This window comes from Hydra vulgaris, chromosome 08 (assembly GCF_038396675.1).
Source record: "Hydra vulgaris chromosome 08, alternate assembly HydraT2T_AEP".
Taxonomy (NCBI): domain Eukaryota; kingdom Metazoa; phylum Cnidaria; class Hydrozoa; order Anthoathecata; family Hydridae; genus Hydra; species Hydra vulgaris.
The window spans coordinates 46,765,948-46,793,412 of NC_088927.1; the positions used below are offsets into that span (position 1 = coordinate 46,765,948).

Sequence of the window (27,465 nt, forward strand, 5' to 3'; positions counted from 1 at the left end):
TAATTTGATATAAATCTTTTTGTTTGATTGTGCAGTAATATAGAATTTACTTGTTTAAGAGCATTTAAAAGGTTATTTTTTATATCTAATTTTACGTTTTGCTTAACTGTTAATTTATGTTATAGCTGTCATTTTAAATAAATATTGATTTTTTATAATTTAAAATTAATTAAATTTTATTTTTAAATTAAGAAATTTTAAATTAATTTTTATTTTTAAGTTAAGATATACACTGCAAGCCAAAAGTTTATTTTTTGCTATTGTAAATATCTTACTGGAATTTGTTTCACGGGGAGGCAATTAAACTTTTTGTCCGGGGTGACAAAAAAGTACAAAAAACAAATGCTTCAAAGCAAGACACTCACTCCGTATCAATATAATGTTGCGATTTGCTGTTAATTTTTTTAATTTTTTATATAAAATATATATTATGTTAGATTAAGCAGCCACGGCGCGGTGGTTAGAGCGTTTGTTTAAAAAGCAAGAGTTCCTGTTCGAAACATGCACTTGGCATATTTTGCGCCATTGCACAGTGGGTCAAAAGTGACATTTTCTAGCCAAAACCTCTTAAACCAAAATTTTTTTTTTTTTTTATTAAAAACAGTTCATTATATTGAAAAACATAATTTGTGGAAAAAATAACATTTATTTTTTAAAAACTTCAAATTTTATTACATAATTACGCAAATTATTAAAAAACTCATTTATTTTCCATTAAAAAAAAATTCCGTTTTTACCCAACAAAATTAACAACAAGGATATTATTTAAATTTATGTTTTACGCAGAGTATTCTATCGTTGGCTCTTGCAATAGTTCAAGAACACCAGATGGTAGACTTTTTTTTTGTTAAGTATCTTCTTTCTTTTGTGCAAATTAAAGGATCAGATGCACATAAAAGGCGATGAAATAGGTCTAAATTGTTTTTTTTCCGATCGCATTTTCTTGTAAAATTTTCACGAAAAATCTTAAAAACCTTATTGGTAGCCTCTTGAGCCTCTTCAGAAAACATACCTAATGGAAGAGTAAATAGTTCGATGACTTCATAGCTATGAATCAAAATCTTATTAAGTGTTTGGGTCATAGGATAGCAAGGGTACAGGAATACATAGAGCGAAGCAGTTTCCCAACAGAATGTTTTAAATTTAGATGATTCAATTTCATAACCACTTGATATTGTGGCCAGAATAATATGAATCCTTTTCATAAGATCTACATCGATGTTCATTATACTAGCTGAGACATCGTATTGCTGAAAAAATGGCCTAACTGTGTTGCCATCGTTTGATGTACCTGCCCCACCTATTCTCGGTTAATCTATGACAAGACCTATCCTTGTTCGAAATTCAGCACAGACTTCAAGCTTTCTGAGTTTAACAATATTTTTCAATCGGCATCTTATAAGAGATATGGAGCATACATTCTAAAAACCTTATCCAAGCATGCAAAGTTGAAACGCCATGTTTTATATTGCCTTCTAAAGTTTTTTTTTGAACAACTAAAGATAAATTTTTCATTTCGATTGGAGATGCACCACACACTGAACAGAATTGGTATGAGTTAGTTGCTGTGGAAATAACAGTTTGAATTTTTTCATCTATCATTGTTAAATTTACAATATGTTATATTTCAACTTCCGTCCTCCAATAAAACAGGTACAACAGATAATGTTATCTCTTTTATAGAAACCATAATTGACTCATATTCTGCAAGAATTACTTCATTTGATTCTTTTCTATATTTAAATCTCAGAGGTCTGCAGTAATTAGTTGACGATGGTTTTGGATTTCTCCAAACAACCTGTTTTTTGTCATCTTTGAAACAATATAGTTCTAGAGGAACCAAGCAAGTTATGAAAAGTGATTCATCTGTATGAAGTTCACGAGAAACACCTGACAGTTGTTTATAAACAGATTGTCCTGTTGCACCATCAAAACCAGCTTTGAATATTATAAATAGTTTAGTACAATCTTAAAGCACAGGTGAATTTAACACAACACTATAAGCTGAACATATTCTTGATGCAGTATGAAAAAGAAGAGCTTGTAATGGAACCTCTGCAGAGCAGTCACTGACCTAAATGTTTTCAGGGTAGCATTTATTTTTAGCCTCTTTTACAATATGATAGGATGGGTATAGAGAGCTGAATGGAGGAGCATTGTTTCTTAAATGCTGATAAGTTTCTTTAGATAAATTAGCATCTAAGACTAGCGCTAATGATTGTTCTGAAGTAAGTGATTCTGTCGATAATTCTTTGTTGTATATTTTTTAACCACTTTTGCTTCTATAAACCTTTTATCCCTTTTCAAACTTTTACTTGCTGCATGTAAAAGTTCGTTTAAATTATATTTACTCAAAAGCACTTTAATTATGCGATCTTTAGTTCTCACAGACGCATCTTCAAACAAAATCGAAGGGCGCCCTCCTTAAAGTATAATATTATTTTATCAATTATTAAATCGTCGTAATAATAATACAAATAAATTATACACATTATAATAAATTTACACATAGTTAAAGTAAACATACCACAGGTCTTTGTTTCGATTTTTTTTTTTTACAGTCAAATATAGCTTGGTTTAACCAAACTTTATATCTTTTTTCAAATACTGCACTTGTTCTATTCAATTTTTTCCACTTTTTTTTAGCTTGTTAAATGAATTTCGAAATAATTGACAAGTTATCATTAGATTCTTCAAAATTGCTTTGGGAAACAAAATTCAAAATCTTTGCATGTAAATCATCATTTTGTTGTAAATTATTTTCCATTATATAATTCATAAGACATCTCCTATCCATTTTTAAGAGATTGTCTGTTCAATAAAATACTTTTAATTTGAAAGAAAGTAATTTAAAATGTTTTTAATAAAGTAATTTTTTTACGAGTTATTATGAAACTCAGTTCCTTTCCTTTATTTCTCATTGGCTGTTATCGTGTTTTTTATCGATTACATATAATTTTATTGTTTTCGGAAATTATAAAATAAATAATAAATATTATGTCCCAAACTTGTACTACGTAGAAGTATATAATTCATATTTTATCACAGTCTCTGAGTTTTTATTACTTTAAAACGGTAGCATAAAAAATTAGGAATAATGATTTCAATGCGATCTAAATGTTCATTGAGCAAATACGAGGAAGTTACTGGAAAGCAATTAAAAAATACAAAAATATTTAATTTTAAACTTATGTCTTTAATAAAAATTATTATAAAGTCAAACTGCAGTTTTTAAATTTCAAATCTTCTTAAATTTTTTGTTATCGATCAAAAACGCATTAACAAGAAACGTGGACGTAGTTAATTGAATTTAAAAGTGTATTCGTTTAGGCAGCTATAGGCAGCCAATTTTTATACCACAAGTTCAATGTCATATTGGTATTCAATTATATATCATTTTAAGCGGTTGATACAGGTTAATCCGATGGTTTTAAATGATATTTTTGAAAGAAATAAAAACTTATAACTCAAAATTATTGATGTTTGCATTGTTCAAAATATTTACATAAAATGCAAAAAATATTTTTTTTAATGTGATTTAAATATTAACATAATACTATATAAGTCATTTATAAGTTAAAAAATAAACTCAAACTTCTTTAAAATAAGAAATCAAAGTTTTCAAAAGATGTAAAAAAATAGAATTTTCACACTTTTTTGTTGTTATTGATAAAAAGTATTTAAGGAAATATTTAAACAACAAATATGGCGTTTTATTGAAAAATTATTTTTTAATAAAATATAATTTCTGGCTTATTAAATTATTGAGCAAAATTTGCCTTTTTCAAAATTTCAAAACTTAAAAACTTTTTTGTATGGTTTTGCTGGCTTCTGACCCACTGTGCATTGGTTAGGAAAAATGCGTGAACTTCCTCTCTTCCGTGGTGCACTGTGACACGACCATTAGGTTCTCTTGGAGTACTTAAAGTATAAACTGAAAAAAACGTATAATAAAATATATTTAAAAAATATACTTTTTAGTAAAGTATAAAAAAAATTAACAACATTCATTGATTTTTTACGTTGAACGCATATCGGAACAGTATTTCGCAACGGAGGGAGTACTTTTTAATTTTCATAAAAGATTTTATTTAGTTTACACTAGGGCTTTAAGTTTACTTTCTCCAAGGTGTTAATTATATAAAGAATGGTAATTTGATAAAAAAATAAAAATAAAATAAGTCTCAGTTTTATCAAAAACTATTAAACAAGAGCTAATTTATGTGTAAGGTAATAATAATTTGTGTATAAGGTAATAAAAAAAGCATACACACGTAATTAAAACTCATCAGCAAAGGTTTAACTAGGGGTTTTAGCAACTCAAACAGTAAATCACATTTTGAAACCGTTTTGGCGTCTGCAACTGCGAATTGGTTCTGTGATACTACTGTCCCGGTTTAGCGACTTGCACCAACTAAATTCATTTATTATTTACCCGAAAAAAACAGGCTTATTTTGCATTTTCTGGTCAATGTTTCCCTTACGACTACGGCGCAATAACGGCCGTTAACCACGGGCCAGCATTGAAACGGCAAATGGACCTGCACTGATCCGCGATTGTTTGCCAGCACTGACCCGCCATCGTTCGCCAGCACTAGCTCAATATTGTTTGCCAGCACTGTCCCGCGTTCATTTGCCATCACTAGTCAGTTATCTTTCACCAGTACTGCTCCGAGATTATTTTCCAATATTCGTTTGAGATCCCGAAGGCCGGCATCTATTAACAAAAAATCTTTCAAAAAAAACTTTTGTTAGACGCATTTAGTAACTAATTTATGACAATGGTATTTTGACAATCTGAACTAACTGGTTTAATCCCCAAATAATCCCAGATTTTAAGAGTCCCAATAACCGGATTAACCAGGTGAAAGTGTTGTCGTATATAAAAACCATCCTGTGATTTTATTGAAGACGGTTTTGACTAACTGAATGGAAATCAAACTTTCTTATTCCTTAGTTACTCACAAAAAACTAATATTTGTAATTTCAATTGTTGTATTCTTCAGTAAATTGCTAACAGTGTCTCAAAATTTGGACGCTTTATGATATTGGCATTCAAACTTCTAAACCTCTGTAATTTTTCTCCGTTATTTTATGATACACCATTTTTTATTTTCTGCTTCAAAAGAGGATTTTATTAACACAGATATTATTATCAACCGAATTTTTATTTTTTATTACTCCTGTTAATGTTTATCTCACAGTTCAATGCTAAATAGTAAAAAAAAAATTAAGTGATATTTACACAGAAAAAAGTAAAAATCTATTTTATATCACTATCGCTTTCGGACCCAGACTTGGATGGTACATCTGAAAATTCGTCACCATCTTTCTTGGGAAATTTATTACCATGATTGTTGCAACTATTGCATTTACAAAGATCTTTGCAACTTACACTAGCTTTATTGCAAGAACATCTTTTTGTGGAACAATCACCATTGCAATTACAATGTACAAAATCAACCACCGAATCTGGTGCAGCATACAATTCTATTCAAGATATGGCAATTGAACCGTGATCGTTGAACCAACCATTTCCAAAAAGATTTAGTGGATTAATAACTGATATATGTGGTCGTTTTTCTATAAAAGCTTCCCAATTTGGTCTTTCTATGTGCTGCACTAGTGAATCTTTATTGGGCGGTAAGGTTTCCTTGCTAAACTTTCCAGGTTTAAATAATGTATAACGAGCTATAATAACTGATTCTTCTTTGTCAACCCTGTTTAAATACCATACATATTTTTCCAGCATATTTCTTAGTTTATAAGGTGGTGTTACTGAACCACCAAGAGTTTTAAAAGCTTCTAAACATTTTGTTAAACATTGGACTTTGAAGGCTGTTGTTTTCCCTTTTCCATAAATACACTTGTTGAATCGCATCCTAAAATACCAATTATAATTATAAATAAATTTAAAAATTTTCTAATTCACAGCTCGTTTGTTATCCCGTCTAAACATTACAATACGGCAACAATGCTTTACATAGAAAAAGAAATCGTCACCTGTAAACAAATGAAAGCCGGTCATATCAATTGACAAATCTTTAGCAAGATTGGATTTACAATTTTTTATATTAATGATGCAACGTTTGTGACCAACATCAGTATTGAAGTATACAGTTGATGGAAGACAACTTGACTGAGCAAACCCAAATATATCAGTATTTAGGGCTACTAATTACAATTTTTTGATATTGCAGCAATGCATGAAATGCATGTAAAATCAACCAACCATCTGCTGCTTGGTGTAAAGTAGAGCCAATAATATCAGCTGCACTTTTGCAATCACGTTTAGCTGTTTGTTCAATAGTTTGATTACATGCAATTAATGAAAACCATATTCAGTCTGCTGTTGGACTATCCATTCCTGTGATGGTTCGTTTTTGATTCCTATGACAAACAACTTAGATGTATTTAAAGTTACCACGTTTCCTTTAAATGCAAAAAGATAAATTTAAATTTTATATTACAAAAAACAACTTTGCCTTGTTAGTAAACTTATCAGGATGTGTTTTGTTGAGCATTGTCATTTCTAACCAATATGCTGAGAGATACCTAGAATAGTTAAATCTGCCATAGCTAAAACACTAAGGTAAAATTTGTCTCATAGCTGACAAATGAAGGTTCTAATCACTGCAGCGTGTAGCTCTAATGAACAATAACAACAGTTCTATAATTTTGAACAATAACAACAGTTCTATAATTTTGAACAATAACAACAGTTCTATAATTTTGAACAATAAAAACAGTTCTATAATTTTGAACAATAACAACAGTTCTATAATTTTGAACAATAACAACAGTTCTATAATTTTGAACAACAACAACAGTTCTATAATTTTGAACAATAACAACAGTTCTATAATTTTGAAAAAAAATAACCAGAATAAACGTTGGTGACTGTTAATTTATTTCAAGATCAAAATCATCATATATATAACAAAAAAAGTTAAAATAAATATGAAAATTGGTGGAAAATTATTGGAAACCGCAGGGTTTTTTAAATAATTTCAGCAAAATATTTAAGAGTTCATGCTGCCTTAAAATGGCAGTTAACAGAAAGCACGGTAGTAATAGTAATTCAGAAAAAAGAAAAAGCACAAAAGTATCTAGCAAAATTGACAAGTATACGTCCTCTATCAGGTGATCTGTAAACTGATTAAGAAGTTTTTCGCTCAAAATTGCAATATGAGTATTCCAATTCATTTAAACTCACTGTTTCAGTGAATGAATGCTGCCTTAATCGTTGTAAAGCTTCGTATAAGATTTTATAGGCATATACAGCACATGTATAGTGCTTTTCTTTAAACTCTCCATTAATAGAACCAGTTGCTAAAACACCAGATTTAATAAGAATATCCTGTAAGAAAAGAGAGAGCATGTTTTGCTGTTAAAACAAATGTAAAATTCTTACCAAAACATGTTAATTGCATTTGAATTTCAATTGTAATAAATTTGAAATTAGTAAAAGCCAAAACAGAAAGCGTAAAGAAAATTAGGGTCAGGCAATGACCGTTCAATTTTTGAATGATTTTCACAGATTGATTTAAATCCGTAATCAGGTTTACTATCTTATTTTGTATAATAATCCCATTAACCATGCGTGATGGCCTATTACCTGAGCGAGTTTTTTCTCCAAAGTCAATGTTATCTCTTACAAGTGTGGTAAATTGACCATGGTTTATATTTGAACCAATAATAACATCATCACTTATATTTAGTTTAGCCAATCCTGTTTCATGTGACTTTACAACTGAATTCGATATGCTGTGAACAAAACCATTTAGAGTATCTAAAAGCTTTTTTGACCCTGTGGTTTGTTTTGTTGCCATACTAAGCGCTATATGTTTTGGAGTTAGTCTTTTTCTTTTTTAATGTTAGAAAATACGGTCCTAAGCAATCTCACTCGTTGCTTTATTTTCTGGGCTGTAAAATACTGAATTTAGAAATATCTGCTGTACTCTCCTTTTTAACATACCTCAGTTATGGATGTATCAAAACTATCTGCAGATTTCACAACTTTTACAAATGATGAAAAAATATCAGACATTGATAGACTTCATCATTATAAAGTTGTTTCTCTATTTGTTTTTAATATAAAAGAAATAATTGTTTATAAAGAGATCTGGGCCTCACTTTTTTACGTGTAACAAAAGCAGCATAATTCGCATAACAATGCTTGTAATATTTTAATTTTATACAGAAATAGTCTTTGTCTCTAATATGAAGCAATAAACCCTCGTCTTTTTTCGTTTCAGCTGCTTCTCGAATACGGCTAGCATCGAAAGTGAGACAGTAAACTAATCTTGATCTTCCCTGTATTTTTGACACCTATAAATAAACACACACAACAAAAAAACTAGACAATTCCAAGGTATATAAAAAAGTATATTATAATACTAATAAAACCGCTAAATTAAATACATAATAATTCTTTATTTTTCATGCAAATGATACATGGATGGCTGGTCTACTACTAATTTGTTTTAAAACTTGTAACAATCGTGTTTTCTTCGGTGAGGAAACTGAAACATTTAAAAGTTTTTTCTTTTTTTTGAGTGACTTAATTTGGTTTTTCTCTGCTAATTTTTGAGCTCTCTCAAATTTTGTTTTATCCGCTAACAATTTCTAGCAAGCAATGTGGCAAAACAAGGTTCTATTATCATTGTCAAAAGGAATGCCACAAGATAAAGTTACCTGCTTATGAAAAATGATCATGATGAAAATGAATGATTTAAGAGATTATAAATATATATATATATATATATATATATATATATATATATATATATATATATATATATAAACGCGGTAAGCTATAAAGATACGCGTTATCTTTATAGCATACCACGTTTTTAGAAAAAGAAAAAAACAAAGAATAGTAAAAGAAAAGATTACTACCCCATGCTAAAGTTGATGTAGCAGCACTCCGCTGCGAGTTAAGCTACTTGTCAGTCGATGAAGCCCCCGGCAGCAGGCTGTTTCAGAGTGACGCCAGAATACTCATCTAAACTAGCAATTCAAGTTCGTATAAAACGTTCTACAAAATATTTTATAAGAAATCGAATGAAATCGAAAGCACAAGATAATGGTTAACTTTGGAGGTCTATAATTGCCGCTAGGGACACTTTTAGAATGGGATCTTTTTGTTTTAGATTCTAAGATTTAAAACGCAAAGTTGACAAGACTTAAAATGCAAATTGATCAATTTAGAACTTAGTTACTCGATGCGTCTAACGAAAGTGATTGTATTTCATGCCACAGACGCCGGCCTAAAGTTACGTTTCACAAATTCATACACTAGCACGTTATTATTAACCGTTTCTGTACAATTGTGTTATCCCACTTCATTCAAACAAATAAGTATTTTTTAAAACTTATTCCAAATTATATCTACAAAAATAAACAAGTATTTTTAAAATTTATTGCGAACCGCAAATGTGTTTAAAAATAATAAAATTTTAAATAAAAAAATGTTAATTGCAGTTCAAATTGTTATTTATGCAAAGAACTTTTTCGTTTTTCCCGAGCTTTTCGTCTGCTATTTCGATCCTTGGAAAGCTGAAAATATCTTTTCAGCCAATGTTCAACTTCTTCTCCTGATGCTGAATTAAGTATAAAAGTTTGGCTAAACTAAGTGTCTTTTTTTATTTAAAAACTTTTTTTTGTTTTTTCAGTAACTGTGGAGTGTTAGTGTCTGAAGTTGAATATATATATATATATATATATATATATATATATATATATATATATATATATATATATATATATATATATATATATATATATATATATTTAAACAACTTTAAAAAGTATTCTACACAATTGAGTGCTCAATGTTCTTAAAAGAACAGAGCAATTATATTAGTAGTAGAAAATCACTTAACAAAAATTTTTTCCATTTAACACTGTGTTTAATCAACAAAGATTCATCAGAAATGAATGATCAAATTAATAAAACTTCAATTTATACCAAAAATTAAATTACAGGAAGTTGCAAATGTCTTAACTACTGTAAATTTTCACACATTTGTGGAATTTGCTGACACTATTATGAAAAGAATTCTTTAGAAATGATTACTTATGCTATTTTTTTTAAATGTTTTTTTAAAAAGGGTAGTTAATGTAAATATTATTTGAACTCATTTATTTTTATAGTTTTTTAGGAGAAACTTATTTTCGTGCCTACATTTAGAAATTAATTCCGATCTTTTGTTTAATTTACATTTAGAAATTAATTCCGATCTTTTGTTTAATTATTAAATTTCAAATATTTTTATAAAAACATCAATATTGATCAAAAACCAAAAATAAATAAAAAAATTATTGTATAATAAAGGAAATTATGAAGAACTTTCAAAATATTTTACAAGTTTTAATTGGGAAAATGAGTTTAAAGATTTAAATGCTAGTCTAGCTTATAAAAAATGGCTAAGTATATATCATACTGGATGTGGTAAATTTATTCCAATTATTAGTTACAATACAAGTAAAAAATATGCTCCATGGATGACTAAAGAACTTCGAAAAATGATTAAGTTAAAGAAAAGGTTATGGTACAAGTGCAGGCATTCAAGATTTAAACAAACTGACATGGTAAATAACTATAAAACATTGAACAAATATGTAAAAAAAAGAGTCAATAAAGATATAAGAGCTTTTGAATTAAATCTGGCTAAAAACTCAAAGAACAACCCTTAAAGTGTTTATGCATATTTAAATAGTAAAATAGTTATAAAAGATTCAATTAAAGCACTCAAAACCTTTGATGGTTCAATTATAACAAATGAAGTAGATATTGCAAATTGTTAAAATGAGTATTTTGTTTCAGTATTTTTAAAAGATGAGGTATTAGACCATGTAACTTTTCCTTCAAAATGTAATTTTCATTGTAGCTATCCAAGTTTTAATGACACTGATGTTGAATATCAGTTAGTAAACCTTAATGTTAATAAAACAATCGGTGTTGACAAAGTTCATCCTCGTGTTCTCAAAGAATGTTCAAAATCACTTTCTCATCCTTTATCACTGATCTTTAAAATGTCATTTTATAGTGGTGTTATACCAAACGAATGGTTAACTGCAAACATAACTCCACTATTCAAGAAAGGGGATAAGTTAGATCCTTCAAATTATCGACCAATATCAATAACATCAATAGTATGTAAGGTTATGGAGAAAATTATTCATAATGTTATGATGAACCATTTGGCTTTAAATAAGTTAATAACAAATGAACAGCATGGATTTGTTAATGGTAAAAATTGTTGCTCCAATTTATTAGAGACTTAAGATTTTATAACAAGCAAAATTGAAACTGGTAATAATATTGATATAGTATTTTTGGACTTTGCAAAAGCCTTTGATTCAGTTTCTTTATCGAAATTATGCTGCAAGCTTTATGGTTATGGTTTTCAATCCTATATCCTACAATTGTGTAAATCATTTCTCAGTAATAGAAAACAACGAGTAGTTCTGGGTGAGTTTGTTTCAGGTTGGCAGGAAGTCACAAGTGGAGTTCCCCAAGGTTCTGTCCTCGGTCCACTCCTGTTTATCATATTTATAAATGACTTAAAAGTAAACATACTAAATAAATTAGAATTATTTGCAGATGATACAAAAATAATGTCAGTAATTAATAATGAAAGTAACAACAATGCTCTTCAAGAAGACTTAAATAAGTTATTAGACTTGTCGAATAAGTGGTCTATTAAATTCAACAGAGGAAAGTGTAAAGCAATGCACATTGGTAATTCGAATCCTCAATTTAGTTACAAATTAGGAGATCACATTTTGCAAAAAACAGAAGTTGAAAGTGATTTAGGAGTGATAATAACAAATGACCTTAAATGGGAAAATCATGTTATCAGTGTAGCAAATACGGCAAATCGAACGCTGGGTTTTTTAAAACACGGATTTAAATATCTTGATGTTTCCATATTAAAGTTATTATACAAGTCAACTATTAGGCCACAGCTTGAATATGCAGCATCTGTATGGAGCCCATTTTGTACTAAAGATATTAAGAGACTCGAAGATGTACAGCGTAGATCGACAAGGATTGAATCACTGAAAGGTATCTGTTACGAAGAAAGAAGAAAAATATTAGATTTACCAGCCTTACAAGAAAGGAGAAGAAGAGGCGACTTAATAGAAATGTTTAAAATATTAAATTCAACCGAATATATTAGATTTGAAGAGCCTTTGAGTTTTTATCACAGCATGTACAGATATCGTCATAATAAAAGACTTCATCGACAATATACTAAGAAATTATGCAAGTATTATTATTTAACAAACAGAGTGGTTGACGATTGGAATTTACTGTCACAAGATGCAATCGATTCTGCAAACAAAAACACGTTCAAAAATAGAATAGACAAAATTTTGAACTTTTGATACCAAATTCTATTTACGAACTTTTTTTTTTATTTTATTTACGAAATTTTACATTTAACGGCTGTTACAGTCAAAACTCTACGTAGTTTTGACTCACCAAACTCAAATAGTTTGTACAGCAATTTTTATATTATATTATATTATTACTATTATATTAATAAGCATTCTTGATTTGCATGTGTAATTATTTCAAATTTTTCTTGTAGGCATAGTATGCATTTTTTGGAAATATTGTTATATGCAGGCGCTGTTTTAAGGATAGACCAATTCAGTATAAAATGCTAATTAAACAAAAGATTGGAATTAATTTCTAAATGTAGGCACGAAAATAAGTTTCTCCTAAAAAACTCTAAAAATAAATGAGTTCAAATAATATTTACATTAACAACCCTTTTTAAAAAAACATTTTAAAAAAATAGCATAAGTAATCATTTCTAAAGAATTCTTTTTATAATAGTGTCAGCAAATTCCATAAATGTGTGAAAATTTACAGTAGTTAAGACATTTGCAACTTCCTGTAATTTAATTTTTGGTATAAATTGAAGTTTTATTAATTTGATCATCCATTTCTGATGAATCTTTGTTGATGAAACACGTGTTAAATGGAAAAAAAAATTTGTGAAGTGATTTTCTACTACTAATATATATATATATATATATATATATATATATATATATATATATATATATATATATATATATATATATATATATATATATATATTATAAAGAACAGAGCAATAATAAATTAATAAAAACCCTTATCTAATTTTCTTGATTTTACTGATGACAAAACAAGTTGTTGAAGAAAATAAGATAAGTGTTTTTACTAATTTATATATATATATATATATATATATATATATATATATATATATATATATATATATATATATATATATATATATATATATATATATTATAAAGAACAGAGCAATAATAAATTAATAAAAACCCTTATCTAATTTTCTTGATTTTACTGATGACGAAACAAGTTGTTGAAGAAAATAAGATAAGTGTTTTTACTAATTTATATATATATATATATATACATATATATATATATATATATATATATATATATATATATATATATATATATATATATAGGGGAAAGAGGGGTAATTAGTAACGCTGTGCAATTCGTACCAGCGTCATTGTTTTTTTTCTGATTCGTTGAAATTGGCGGAAACATAATAAAATCAAGCTAGCAGATGAAATATGCATACTGACCAAAAAATGGCGGTTTTGAACGTTAAAGAAAGGAGGTAAGTCTGTTTCCCTTTTTTTACACTATTTGATGTAATAATTACACTGTCCTACTAGTCGTACCTTGCAGGCGTGGATATACGTAACTTATTTATATTTTTTTATGGTGTTAGCCCATCCATTCTTCTTCATTAATTAATACATTTTTTTCCGATTCACTTTGCCCATTAAAACACTGAAGTAGAAAACTATGTTTAGTCATAGTCGGGTAAATCGCACCTGTGATGGTGGGGTAAATTGTACCTGTGGTACTAATTATCCCAACCTCTAAAGATAACAAAGGGCAGCGTTGGTACTGCTTCATGTGTGATGACGACATTGAGGTGGATATGATCCAGTGTTTAATTTGTGGAGCATGGGTACATGTTGCATGCTCATCATCTGAGTCTCAAAATGGGTCGCATGATAGTTATATATGTGAATTATGTCAATAAATATATTTTACAAGTGTAGAATGAACCATTTATTGTTTTATTTATTACTTATTATTAGTGCTGAGCTTTTTTTTTCTTCATAACCTTTGGTACTTATTAACCTCACCAGTGGTACTATTTGAACCTTCTTGTGGGTAATTAGTACCACCTTGTTTATTTTTAGTTTTTATTAGTGTGCTCTTTATTTTATTATTTACATCTTAAAATCAAGATTGTTTTTTTTTAGTTTCATCAATGCTTGTTTTTATCTAAAATTAAACTTTTTCCTACATTTAGTTTTATTTTTATTAATTTTTTTCCTTAGGGGGTACTATTTAGCCCCCTTTCCCCTATATATATATAATAAATCTAATTTTCTTCAACAAGATATTTTGCCATCAGTGGGCTTCCTGTTGAAGAAAATTAGATAAGCGTTTTTACTAATTTTTATATATATTGAGTGAGAGAGAGAGATATCAAAAGCTTGTCAGACTCGCGCCAGTATACTGGCGCGAGTCTGACAAGCTTCTGATATCTCTCTAGTAATTATATTAGAAACTATATTAGTACTAATATAGTCTTAACGGAGTGCTATGATTCGCTAGAGTTTTGGCCCGGAGTCGTGTGCTTTCTGGGAATTAACTCCGGCGCTACAGCCGTTTTCCCCTCCTACCCCCCTCCTTCCCTCTCTTCCTCCATTCCTTTACTTTTTGATTATTTTATTGTTGAATATGATAGAGAATTTTATGATGATTAAGAATCGTGTTAAAGCTTGGGTCTGAAAATCTATAGAAAGTGCTCTAACTCGGTGTTGAAGTTCAAAACAATACAGTAAAAAACGCTAATATTCGCCATCTTTTTCCTACTCGGTATGATTTAATTACTTTTCAAAAATAACTTTGAAAAAAGCCTGGTTTCAATCGACACTTGAAAGTAACACTGTTTAAAAATGCAAAGTACATAAATTTCTAATTGATCTTTGACCCTAACCTTAACCCTGACCCAAACAGTGTACATTTAATCGCATCAATCCTTATTTGTCGTTGTACAACTGAAAAGCAATATCCTGAAGTGATTTTTTTTAAATTTATTAAAAATATGTTTATTCATAAAAACATTCGATTTAGTTTAAATAAAGAATAATTTTGACGATAATAAAAACCAGGTCGCGTAATAAAAAAAAGATTTTCTTGAAGATCGAATTCTAAATGAGACTCTCAGTGCACACCTCAATTAGCTCGACGTTTTGAAAATTCTTGAATTTAAGGTCAGCGTATTCGATTTAGTCATAGCTTTTTGCATTTTTAATAAATTTCCCAAGTAATAAAAATTAAGAACCTTCTAGGGGATTTAGAACTTACTTCGAATAACCAAAAGTTTGAATAACTGAAAATCTTTAAAGTGACCTATTTCAAGTTACTATCAAATTTTAACAGTAGAAAAGAGTAAAAAAGAAAAAAACTTTGAAATAAGATGCTGTTTAAGTCTTTACCTTCTAAAAAACTTAATAAAATATAACCTTTACAATTCATCAAAAAACTTTATCAACGGAATCATGCCTTCCAAAACTTAACTATTGTCTCTTAGCTTAAAATTGACTGCCTCTTTATGAATATGCCTTCTTAATGCTTAACCCAGTAAGTTAAAGTGTTTTGAGGAACACTAAACTTTTCGACTCCATTCTTTTTAGTTTGACCTTTTTCCATTTTTTAAAAGCAAGATATTTATCTGTGATTGATAATTTAATATTTTTGCTCAATCTTTGCTTGAAACAAATAAGTTTATTAAAAAAGGGAGGTCGATTGGACCCGACGACCCTACGGTACGGGCATCGTACTGCCTTCTTTCACTTTTCAATTTAGAAATTGTAAAATATTAATTTTATAATTTCTGCACCACATTCGTAAATAAATTGTAGACAACGCTTAACAATATTAGCTTTTTCTCAACTACCTAAACCATCATTTAAAAAATATGCAACAGAAGTTTCCAACATCCATTTACACAATTTATCATAAAAACTAAAGCTTCTTTTGCTTCAGGTAAACTATCATTATTATCAGCACCAAGATCAATATAACCAAAAAATTTATGGCCTGTCCACTCAATTTTTTTTCTAATGGTCATTTCATCTAACATCAATGAACATACAACACATTGACCAATTTTCTAAGTCTCTTTTACTTTGCTATGAAGAGTAACTAAAGATTCTTTACAAAATCTAGGGGAACAGTCAACACTTTCATACCATTTTTGTATAGTTCGTGGATGAGGAAGTGCATTCTTAAATGTTTTCCTAACATAACTATATGTTTTAGCAGAATAAAAATTTAATGTTAAAGCAAAGCTTCGTAATTCTGGAAGGTAATGCTTTTTAACTTTTCTTGTAAAATCCGACAAAATAACCGTTTTGTAGACTCAACAAAGTTCCCTGTAATTAAATAGATTAAATAAACTAATATATTATTAGTTAAACCATCATATTTATACTTGAGAAACCAATTAAGTAAAATGGGGCATTATTGATTGGGGTATCAAGAAATAGATGATAGCATAGTAAAAAGCCAAACAGATTTTATGTAAATGATACACAACAACCCAAACACACACACACACACTTGTAAAAATATTTGCAATTAAAAGAAAAGTCATACAACAATTTATCAGCATTGCAATCATAACAACAATTATTACTGTTACGACAAATACAATAATCATCGTTATTCCAACCTTAATTGTGATGAATTAAATTTCTCCTTGACTGTTATCTAATAATTAATAAAGTAAATTTTTAAACGTAAAAACTTACTAAACTAAAACCATATTTTAACAGTAGGTTGACTAAAACAAAATAATCCCTGAGGTATAACTTAAATAAGCAACAAATATTTAAAATCTTTAAATAGAAAAATAAAATAAAAGAGTCACAAATACAAATATGTTTAACAACCACTCCTAATAAAAATATATATCATGCCATTAGTGTAGTTGATATTTCCTTCAGAAATCATTGTATGATTCATGATTTTGATTCATCATATGATTCATACTTTTTGATTTAAGATGACGAAGGAATAAATGTAAGTCTTTAACCCTTTTTACTAGGCGACGCTTGGATTGCTGAAGCATTTTAATTGTCTTTTGTTTAGCATTAAGAATACTTATAGTTAATTTTAAAAACTTTTTGCTATTTTTTGATGTTACCATGTCATTTTCATCAAATACACTAATATACCGTTTACCATTGGTGTTAGGATTGATTTGACACTTTTCAACAATGTTTTTAGAAATATAAACAGTGGCGGAACTACTGGACGCAGGACCCTGCGTTGCGGGGAGGCCTACCAGCTATAGGGGGCCCTCATATAAAAAAAATTATACTCTCAATAATATTTATACTATAAAACTCTTTTCCGCAGGTATAGTGGGCCCTAAAATATAAAACTTGGATTAAAAAAATGTCATCCATCGTATTAAAATATATTGTTCAAAAATTTATTTTTGTATTGGAGTGCGTAGTTTACATTTAAACGAAAAGTTGTAACCTTTTTAAAATTGCATACGCAGTTGAGAAATAAAGTACGATTATTAGCTGCGAACTGCCAGATGTTATTGTATAGTTAATTTTTATACCGTTATGTTGTGTTTGTGTATGAATTAGACAATTAGACTGAGTTCGGTAAAAGTAATAATTTGTTGCGTATAAATTTTTTTTAAACTGTAAGAAGTTCTTCAATTTATAAGTTCTTAGTTGCATATTCAATATTTTTAAAGTATAAACAATATTATTTGTTATGTTGTTGCATATCAAGGATAATGATTCTATAATCCTTGTTGCATACACAAATTAACTTTTAAATGTATGTTCTCATTTTCAATTTTATATTAAATCTTCCGTTGTATTAAGTTAACTTTTCATTTCTTATTTTATCTGAATTACTAGTCTCCAATTTATTTAATCGTGTTACGAATAATAAAGTATTGTTGCACGAGAGTTTATTACTTCACTGATATATTTAATAAAAGGTAATTAATAAATTTGTAATAATTAAAAATTTTACAACAGGTACTGAATTTATAAATTTGTAATAATTTAGATTTTGACTCATAATAATGGAAAAGAAATTAAGTGGTACAAGCGGTGCAGCAAAAAGAAGAAAGTTAAAAGAAACAAAAGCTACTTTAGCTAAATTGCCGAAGCTAACAATGTTTTTGAAACCAATCGAAAAGCGAGCGGAAACGGAAGTGGAAAGTCAAAACTCTGCAGAAGTGGTATGTATAAATCAGTCAGTAGAACATGATGATATCGAAGAAAACATTGCTACTGGTAATAAAAATGTGAACGAAGAAGATGTGAATAGGTCTCCGAGAAACCACCGAAATGAAGACAAGGAAGATTCAAACTCTGATACGAATGACGCCATTGAACAAATTAATTTAGAAAAATCAAGTGAATTATTTTCTACTGACATTGCAAATTTTCATGGTATAATACTAACAAAAGATATTAAGAAAATAATTGTATTATCGGAATCGTGTCGGCTAAAAGGTCCTTTTATACGCGACCCCTTGCAAGAAAACCGTAGGTTTTCCAAGGAATATTTTAAAACTACCACAAAATATGGATCTATAGAAAGAATGTGGCTTTGCTATTCCCCAAAAATTGATGCCGTTTATTGCGAGCCTTGTTGGCTTTTCTCAGAAGAACGAAAAGCAAAGGATAACTGGCGTGAGCATGGTGTCAGAGATTGGCGTGGTCTTTCTAAAAAAATTAAAATTCACGAAAATAGTCAACAACATATATTTGCTTGTTGCATTTGCAAATGGCGACATAATGAAACAATTGATAAAAATATAGATGAACAAATACGATACCAATCAAATTTTTGGGTGCAAGTCTTAGAGCGGATAGTAAATATAACATTAGCACTTTGTAAAAATTCTTTGGCTTTTCGTGGTCATCGTGAATCATTTGACAATGAATATAATGGTAATTTTTTAACCCAAGTTCAACTTTTAGCTAAATATGATAATGTTATGAAGCAAGTTTTGAGTATACCAAATGGATCTATAAAATATTTAAGCCATCAAATTCAAAATGAAGTCATACATTGCTTGCAACGCATTTAAAAGCCACTCTTACTGCTGATATTAATAGTTCACCTTTTTATTCAATTATAATGGATACAACACAAGATATTACTAAAAGAGATCAGCTCAGTCAAGTATTTAGATTCGTAAAATTATTAAAAATGAAAAAGATGAAGCCACATCAATTGAAATTAAAGAAGTCTTCTTGGGATTCACGGAAATATATAACCACACTGCTGCTGGACTACATGGAGAAATTTTAAATCTGTTAGAAAAACATCATATAAAATTAGGTAACTGCAGGGGTCAAGGTTATGATGGTGCGAACGTCATGAGTGGGATATACAATGGGGTTCAGGCCCTTTTTAAGAAAAATCAACCCAATGCTATGTATATGCATTGCGCAGCTCATAATTTAAATCTTGTTATTAACGATGCGGTTAAATGTTGTGTTGAAGTTGCTTCATTTTTTGTAATGCTAGAAGATGTGTATTCATTTTTCGGAAATAGCAGGTAAACATAAACAGGTGGGATCTACGATCTAAATATACAGGAGAATCACAAATAACATTAAAAAGGTTAAATCCAACGCGATGGGCAGGATATACTTCTCTTTTCGCCGTTAAAATTCGCTTTCTTAATATAATGAAAGCTCTTTCCGAGATATCAATAACAAGTACAAAACGTGAAGAACGCGAAGAAGCAGTACGAATACAAAAAAATATGAGCAGTTTCGAATTTGTTTTTTTATGCGTGCTTTTGTCTAAAATCCTTAATGAGGTACATATACCATCAAAATTGCTGCAAACTAAAAATTTAGATCTTACGACAGCTTCAGGTTCTCTAGAAAATGCCAGCAAAAATTTAAAACAATATAGAAAGATGTTTGATTTAGCAAAACTTGAAGCGGTAGAAATAGCGACTACGTGGCAGATTCCTGCAATATTTTTTCAAAAAAGAAGAAAAATTGTGAAAAGGCATTTTGACGAATTATCTACAGATCACCGTTTTGATAGTAGTGAGGAAATTTTTCGCATCAATATTTTTATAAAAATTTTGGACGTCGTTATCAACCAATTCGACAATAGATTTAATGGAATGCAAGAAGTGGTACAATTATTTTCCTGCATCCATCCAAATAAATTAATGGTAATGAAAGAACGTGAGATCATAAGCTGTGCAGAAGCCATTCAGAGAAAATATAGTGAAGATATAACAACTGAATTTCCGCTGCAAATGGTTATGGTAAAGTCAATGCTACACGATGAAATATCAAAAATATCATCTATACGTGAATTGGCTGACCTTTTAATAGTAAAATTGTCAACTATAGCTGCAAGCGTTCCACAAGTGATAACAGCATTGTTATTGTTTCTTACATTACCTGTTACTGTTGCATCAGCTGAACGTTCTTTTTCGAAACTTAAAATAATAAAAAATTATTTACGAAATACCATTGGTAAAGAAAATTTAAGCGACCTTGCAATAGTTTCTATTGAGGCAAAAGCGGCTGGAAAAATGGAAATGAAAAACATCATTACCGATTTTGCCAATATGAAATCAAGGAGGAAAGTTTTCACTATTTAAGTTCGGTTAAGTTTTAGTTTCGATTTGAAGTTATCTTTATCTTTATTTAATTTTTTGTTTTTTTAATTTTTTTAAATATCTATTTAATATGTGAAGCTTTATTTTTTTTTAAAAAAACATTCTTTTGCGGGGGGGCCCAAATTTTGAAGTTCCGCCACTGAATATAAAGGTGTTATATTTCACTATAAGTAAACTTAAACATTTAGATCAATATATGTCATTGTAAAAGTAATTGTAAGTATGCTATTGTAAGTATGCTATTGTAAAGTATGCTATTGTAAAGTATGCTATTGTAAAGTATGCTATTGTAAGTATGCTATTGTAAAGTATGCCATTGTAAAGTATTTACATTAGACTTACTGTATTGAATCATTATTATTGTTAACATTATGATATAATTATAAACATTATTGTTCCAAAAAAAAATAGATATATATTATATATGTTACAACAAGTAAACTTAAAAATTTTAAATCAATGAATGCCGTTGCAAAAAGATTAGTTACATTAGACTTACTGTATTGAATCATTAGCGGTATTATTTGAAATAATACTTTGTCTGTTTTTTGGAGGTTTTCTAGCATAAGTACTTTTTCTTAAAAGTGTTGGGAGATCAAATATTGAAGAAATTGCATCTTGTTTTCGTTTCTTTTGTGAGCTCCAAGAACTTCCTTTATACCAGTAAAATGTTTACCACAAAGTTTAGACTGTTTACTAAGAGTAAAACCATCCCTCCGCATAACTTGTATCCATTTTTTTCTCAATTCCAAATCTTTTGGAAAACTACCGAAGGAAACAGGTATATTAAAATAATATGTGATTTATACTCAAAATATAACGATGGATCTTAGCAAAGAATGATTTGTAGCTACTTACACATGAAAAGAAACCCCTTTAGTATATCTTTGAGTGCAATTATATGCAGAACAAAATAAAATCATGATCTTTATATACCTATATTCTATTTGAAAATCAAAATCTAAACAAAATAATATACATTACAAATATTAAAAGTTTAAAAGTGTTAAATCCATCAAGCTATTTTTGCCCTAAACCGATATTATAAATTGTTGAATACCCAAACATGACGTCACGCGCTAAAAGATGGCTTCAAAATTTTGTGAATATTAACTTTCGGTAAGGCGTGTCTATGAGTTTATGGTCAAAGATTACATTTTATAAAGTTATGTTTCGAAATGCAATGCAATGATATCTTGACCCAAAGGAAACTTTCGAATAACTGACAGTGCGTATGACAAGATGAAGCAAAAAATTACTTCGAATAAACCAAATTTCGAATAGCTGCTGGTTCGAATAATTGATGGATATTTGCATAAGTTTGTTAAGGAAAATTTACGAGGAATGAAAATTGCTTTGAATAAGCGGGAAAAACTGAATAAGTGTCAGTTCGATTAAATGGTAGTTTACTGTATATTGCTCCATCGCTTTTCTCTACTTTTATTTTTATGGAATTAATCAAACAGTGCATAGAGAGGCTCAGATAAACTTTAACATAAAACGTTTTTAAAAAATGTCGAGTATTAGCATTTTTAAGTGTAATTTTTTAAACTTCAACACCGAATTAGAGCACTTTCTGTTAATTTTCGGACCAAAGTTTTTATACGATTCTAAATCAGTATAAAATTCTCTATCATAATCAGCAATAAAAAAGGGAAAGAAACTGATTAGCCGTGGCGCAGTGGTAGCGCACTTGCCTTAAGACAAAGGATCTGTGGTTTAAACCCCACTTCTAGGAGTGTTTTGAGACATCGGTAAGGAAGGAGGCGTGAACTTCCAATTAAATGCTCATCTGTGGTGCTCTGTGATAAGACCATAAGGACTTCTTGGGACACCTAAATAAAATTTAAAAAAAAAAACTAACTCCTACTAATATAACATCGCGATCTTATATTTTTTTGAATTATATTATATCTTATATTACAAATATTTTAATACAATCGTATTAAAATATTTGTAAACAATGGTAACGTATAACTCTTACCGAACCATTGTAACGTATTAACTCGAGGGCCGTCCCAAAGAAATCATAAAGGTGGGGGAGGGGGGATTGCGTATCTGTATCTGTATTTTGCCGACTGTTAGAAAAATTTTTTTCGTGAACTAAGATCTAAAAAAAAGAAAAGTTTTTATATAAATCAAAATAAATAATATAAACTTTATTAAAATTTTATTGAAACCTCATAATTTACAAATATTACTATTTTTTATTAATTTTAAATTTAGTTGAAATTTAAATTGTAAAGCTTATAATTTATAACTTAAATTAAAAATGCTTTGAACTTAAATTTTTGCATTTTTAAAAAGAATTTAGTTAAGAGTAATTTTTTAAGTTTTAAGGTAAAGTAACCTTTACTTAAAGTGTATTAAGTAAACATGGTAAAACTCAAATACTTTTTGTTTGCCTAACAGAAAGCTTGCATAAAACAAATATTAATTATGAAAAAAATTAAACTGTCAATTTTATGAAATGTTGTTGACAAGTTGTTCGCAACGGACATAAATTTTTTATTATTATATGTGTGTATATATATATATATATATATATATATATATATATATATATATATATATATATATATATAAATATATATATATATATATATATATATATATATATATATATATATATATATATATATATATATATATATATATATATTTAGATGATATTAGTATTTAAAGAGACGCTAGCAAATATTCGCAAATGGACTTGGCATCATGTTTTAGTTTTTATTTTAACATTTTTTCTTTATGCGTGTCTTCACGCATGTAGAAATGCTTTTAGTAATATTAAAAACGTTTTGGCAAAATCATTGAGTCCTCAAAACTGGACTGATTCATTGTATCCTTGTAATACATGGCAAAAAGAACATATGATCAGTAATTTAAATGACGCAAACGAGTTTCTTGGAATGCTAGATACTTTATACATGCTTGCTTACTCAATTGGATTATTTATAAGCGGAACAATGGGAGATAGACTAAACTTGAGAATAATGTTAGTTTTTGGTATGTGCGGTTCTAGTATAACTACATTTTTGTTTGGGTATCTAATTGATGCGTTAAATAGTCATAAAAAATTCTATTACTATGGACTCTTTTTTCTTAATGGCCTACTTCAATCAACTGGCCGACCAGCAACCGTTGCAATATTAGGTAATTGGTTCAGTAAATCTTTAGGAGGAGTACTTTATGGTCTATGGGGTACAAATGCTTCCGTGGGAAACATAGTTGGTTCTTCTATTGTTTCTGTTACTATAAGTTATGGTTATCCAATTGGAATGCTGATAAATAGTTGTTTATTATTTTGCGGCGGTGTCATTGTTTACATATGTTTAATTACACATCCAAACCAAGTTGGATTGGATAAATGGGATGAAAGAGATTTATCAAGAAAGCTTCTAAACAACGATGGAAAATTTCAAAAAAAAAAAGCTATTGGTTTAATAGAAGCGTTCTTCATACCTGATGTTCTTCCATATGCACTATGTTATGCTTGTATAAAAATGGTTAATTATATATTCTTCTTTTGGCTACCACTATATTTAACCCAACAACTAAAATGGGTTGATGAGAAGTCTGCAGTGTTATCAGGTTTTTACGATATTGGTGGCATTATTGGAGGTAATTATAAAGGGTTTTATGAATTTAGGTAATTTCTAGGGTTTTTTGAGTAGGTAAAGTTATATATGGCTTTTCAAAAAAAACTTATGACTTGGACGAATAGCGTAGTTTAAAAAAATCAGAGCTCAGTTTTTTTTATTAGTTCTTTTAAGCCGCAACTTTCTTCTGCTTGCTTTCTTTTGGGCCGCAAAGTATAAATTTTTGAGAAAACTTACAAGAAAACTTTATTATAAATATAAAAAAACACTCTTGCTTCTTTTTCTTGCTGATAATAAATATCTTTATTGAAACAAAGTTATGTTTACCAGAAATTACTTTTTTGAAATTTCATATTATTAAATTTCATGTTATTCGAATGCCTGACACAAAAGTTAAAAAAAGATTTTAGATTTAACTAAGTTTGTAATTTAAAAAAATTAACTTGATTCTTTTAAAATGTATTCTGAAATTAAAAAGTTTTGAGAAAAAAGTTTTTGTTATGTTAAAGTCAATTAAGTTTTAATTGAAAATTTTAAATTTTGATTAAAATAAAACAAAAAAAGATAGTCTTTATAGTAAAAAACAGAATAGTCTTTTTAAAACCGATATCATAAGAAATTATTGTCTAATCTTGTATTTCAATTTTTGATTAACTTTTATCTAGCATATTTTTTTATATATATTTTTTTTTAGGTATTGTTGCCGGAATTATAACCGATATGATAAATATGCGTTCACCTGTTATTTGCATAATGCTTTTGCTTTCGACAGGCTCTTTGTATTTTTACGGCAAAGCAGATGGGACCTATTACACTAATGTTTCATTGATGGTAGCAACAGGTTTTTTTATTGGAGGACCTGATAATATAATAAGTACTGCAATTACTGTAGACTTAGGTAAGCATGATGAGATAATAAATAATGCGGAAGCATTAGCTACAGTGACAGGTATTATTGATGGTACTGGATCTTTTGGAGCAGCAGTCGGTCAGTTCTTAGTACCCGTTATAAGTAAGCATTATAACTGGAACTTGGTTTTTTATTTTCTTATAGTAATGGTGGGTTGTAGTTTCTTATGCATTTTGCCAATTTTACGCAAAGATATTAAGTCAATGAAAAATCGAAAAAAAGAAAGTTTTAATCAAACGAGCATTTAAATTATAACAAAATCACTATTATAATTATTATTTTTACAAAATTTGTTTGTTTTTGTAAATAGTAAAAACTTATTATATTTTGAAGTAAATTTGATTTTATATTTTTCGAAAAATTTAAAACAAATTGAATGTTCCTCAAACATTAATTAAAAAAAAACAAAATTAACCATTAGGGATGGCAATTTTACTTATTTTGATGTAAAAACGCAAATTACTTTTACGCGTAAATTATTTTACATAGGTCATATAAAAATATATATTTTACTTACTTTCAAAAGTAGTTCGTTTTTTTTTAAATAAATTATATAACGCGTAAAACTAAATTACTTAAGTTAAGTTTTTTAAATGAGTGTTACTTGAAAAAGTAGTTTACTTTTACATGTAAAAGTTATTTACATTTTTACTTTTACTTGTAAATGTAACTTACTTTTAATGGTAAGTTATGTAAAGTAAACTACTTTAAAAAGTAATTCTGGTTATAATCATGTAAAAAATTTACATCGAAATGTAATTTACATTTTAAATGTAAAAAAAATTATTTATGAAATAAACTTACTTAAATATAATATTTAAAAGACATAACACTTACTTTACAAAGTAAAATAAAACTACATCATAACAGCTAATTAATTTTACGTATAAAAGTAACTAATTAACAAAAACAGCTTACATAAAAGTAATTTGAAAAAACTTGTTATTTACTTTTACAAAAAAAAGTAACTTATTTCTTTGAAATTTCATACTTTACTTAGTAAGTAAGTAAAATGTAAGTTATATTATTTACTTTCTCAAAAAACAGCCAATTAATGTTGATTTAAAATAGATTTTGAGATATGTAGTGTTATTCAAATCTATTGCCTGTTTGAGAGCACTTCTGGGTAAAACATTAGGTATTTCTATGATGTATGTGGGCAATGTTTGTGGTGGGGCATCGGGAAAGGATATTTTTTCACGTATATTGTAAAGGGTAATTCTATTATAATTTGGGACAAATATAGCCAACACGCGCGCATACCAGTAGTGTAGAGACGGGCTCCCTGTCGCATGAGTGCTTTTAGGGGCTACTAAATAATCATTGATTTTTTATTTTTTATTTAATTTTTGTTTAGCAGAAATTACTTAGTAGCCATAATGAAACTTTATCGGTGGGTGGAAGGGGAAAAGCGGACATAATTTCTAAGCTATGGGTAATTCATGCATGGTAAACCTTGACTAAGTCACTGTTCGTTAGAACGCCCTTTTTCTCCATTTTTTTTCTTTGTATTTACCTTTTCAATCAAGTATTTTGTTAGGGCAATATGACGCAATATCTTGTTTTTGGTATCCGCAAGGGCAACGACTGCTAAAACAGTTTTCAAAAAATTATAAGTCATTTAAACTATCTGATATAACTAATATGATTAAAGGATTGTTTATCAGATATAATCTTTTATAGCGTTTTATCATATATAATCTATTTGAAAAAAGGTGGTAAGGAAAGCTGTTCAATCTTCTACTTTAGGTTGTGGGCACCTTAATAACTTACTTTTTGTTGCATTAGTGTCCAACCCGCACAAAGATGATTAGAAAAATAAAATTTTATTTAATTAAAAATAGTGCTTTAGAATAAACTTTTAATTTTTTTTTCAAACGTTAGTTTAGCTTGATTTCACAAGTTGTTTATCGTCTATAACTTGTCCCGGAATCTTGCGATTGATTTTTCACTACCTTCCAGACTAGCTAAAGCTCTGAAACTTACATGTTGAAATTGTTTTCAGAGCTAACTGGAGAATTTCACTTTTTTGAATCTTTTTTATTTATTTTATTTTAATTTATCTTTCAGACTTTACTTTGATTTTACTTTATCTTGACAGCATTTGTGTAGTCCCAATGAACATGCATATTAAATTTGTTTCCTGGGCGAGGGGGTCGTACCCTTATTTTAT

General features: G+C 28.6%; 3 protein-coding genes across 3 annotated transcripts; all 3 read left to right on the plus strand.

Moving 5' to 3' along the window:
• LOC136083904 (sugar phosphate exchanger 3-like) lies at window positions 1-25,629 on the plus strand. Its single transcript, XM_065803823.1, has 4 exons — window positions 1-71; window positions 13,510-13,667; window positions 23,444-24,404; window positions 25,077-25,629. Exons 3-4 carry the CDS (start codon window positions 23,444-23,446, stop codon window positions 25,538-25,540), a joined length of 1,425 nt encoding a protein of 474 aa, XP_065659895.1. The 5' UTR covers window positions 1-71; window positions 13,510-13,667; the 3' UTR covers window positions 25,541-25,629.
• On the plus strand, window positions 18,195-19,211 carry LOC136083363 (uncharacterized). The gene has a single exon (XM_065802759.1). It carries the CDS (start codon window positions 18,195-18,197, stop codon window positions 19,209-19,211), a length of 1,017 nt encoding a protein of 338 aa, XP_065658831.1.
• Window positions 19,818-20,759, plus strand: LOC136083364 (zinc finger MYM-type protein 1-like). The gene has a single exon (XM_065802760.1). The coding sequence runs from the start codon at window positions 19,818-19,820 to the stop codon at window positions 20,757-20,759; it is 942 nt and encodes a 313-aa protein (XP_065658832.1).
• Window positions 25,630-27,465: the final 1,836 nt, after the last annotated feature.